The following is a 1,115-nucleotide window of genomic DNA, read 5'->3' on the forward strand; positions in this document are numbered from 1 at the left end:
CTTTAGTTTTGCACATTTGCACACAAAAAAGGAACACATTACACTGTTATGTTAATACACCGTATTCAACAACAACATGCATTTCTGAGAAGTCTGACAATAAAGTCATATTATAGCACATTGTATCGGTATATCCAGTGAACTCTAGTAAAGGCTTTTTGGTATTTCTATTTCACAGTGAAAGAAGATCATTTTTTGTTTCCACAATATTTTATTACATTAAGTGTTAAAAAACAAACCTCAGCATGTTCAGGACAAGCTCCACTAGCTCAATTCTTCAATCAACACACTATTCTCTTTCCTCTTTCCTTTCTTCCGCCCCTCCTCAACCACTGTCTTTGCTCTCTCTGTGGCATTCCTGTCACTCTCCCTTTGACTGTGTTGACTCCAGAGTTGGATGGCCAGCCTGCGGATCTCACGGGCATTGTCCAACACCCAGGCCTGGAAGAACTCACACTTCTTCCCTGCCAGGAAGAACTTCTGCCTCTTCCCCGCATCCTCTCCTCCTTTGGGCAGGGCTGCTCTGGCCTGGGAAAGCGCAGAGCGGAGTTGACTCAAAGCCGCCAGGCAGTAGCCTGCCGCATCCTTCCTGCTCCTGCCGGTCATGATGTGAGCTGTGGCCTCCACCGCCCGGGCTGCGGCGTGAGGGTCTTCCCTGTCAAAGTAGCCCCCGGCCAAAACGGCGGCCTCTCCGCCCTCGACAGCCTCTTCAACGGAGTTGAACACCTTGCTTGAGTTCAGTGCCTCAGACACTGCTAGGGTCACATCACAGAACTCAAGTGTCAGTGAATCAGGATCACCATTGAACAGGCACAGGGTGAAGGTGTAGCCAAACAGTGTGTTGACAAAGCCATAGCTTACAAGAGGAGATGGATTGGCAGACAAAGAACTCAACTTTGGAATTTTTACAGAAACTGGAGGAACACTGGCAGCTTTTGAACTTGTTCCCTTGCTTATTTCTTTATCATTTTTCCCTTTAAACTTATGTGCCTTTGTGGCAGATTTACCCTGATTCTGAACCATTTCTGGTGATTTATTGACTTTATTATCAATGTCCTGTTCATCAATAGGAGTTTTAACACAGCTAGATGCTATAGGGTCATGCAACTTTTCCT

General features: G+C 46.1%; 1 protein-coding gene across 1 annotated transcript in view; it reads right to left on the minus strand.

The window, feature by feature from the left end:
* Nucleotides 1-249: 249 nt before the first annotated feature.
* znhit2 (zinc finger, HIT-type containing 2) overlaps nucleotides 250-1,115 on the minus strand; it is a 2,185-nt gene continuing 1,319 nt past the window's right edge. Inside the window, exon 2 of the mRNA XM_083658712.1 lies at nucleotides 250-1,115. This exon is cut by the window's right edge and continues 993 nt beyond it. Coding sequence (XP_083514838.1) covers nucleotides 265-1,115 — 851 coding nt within the window. The 3' untranslated portion in view covers nucleotides 250-264.

The sequence above is a fragment of the Poromitra crassiceps genome (genome assembly GCF_964638095.1).
Source record: "Poromitra crassiceps genome assembly, chromosome: 22".
Lineage (NCBI taxonomy): Eukaryota > Metazoa > Chordata > Actinopteri > Beryciformes > Melamphaidae > Poromitra > Poromitra crassiceps.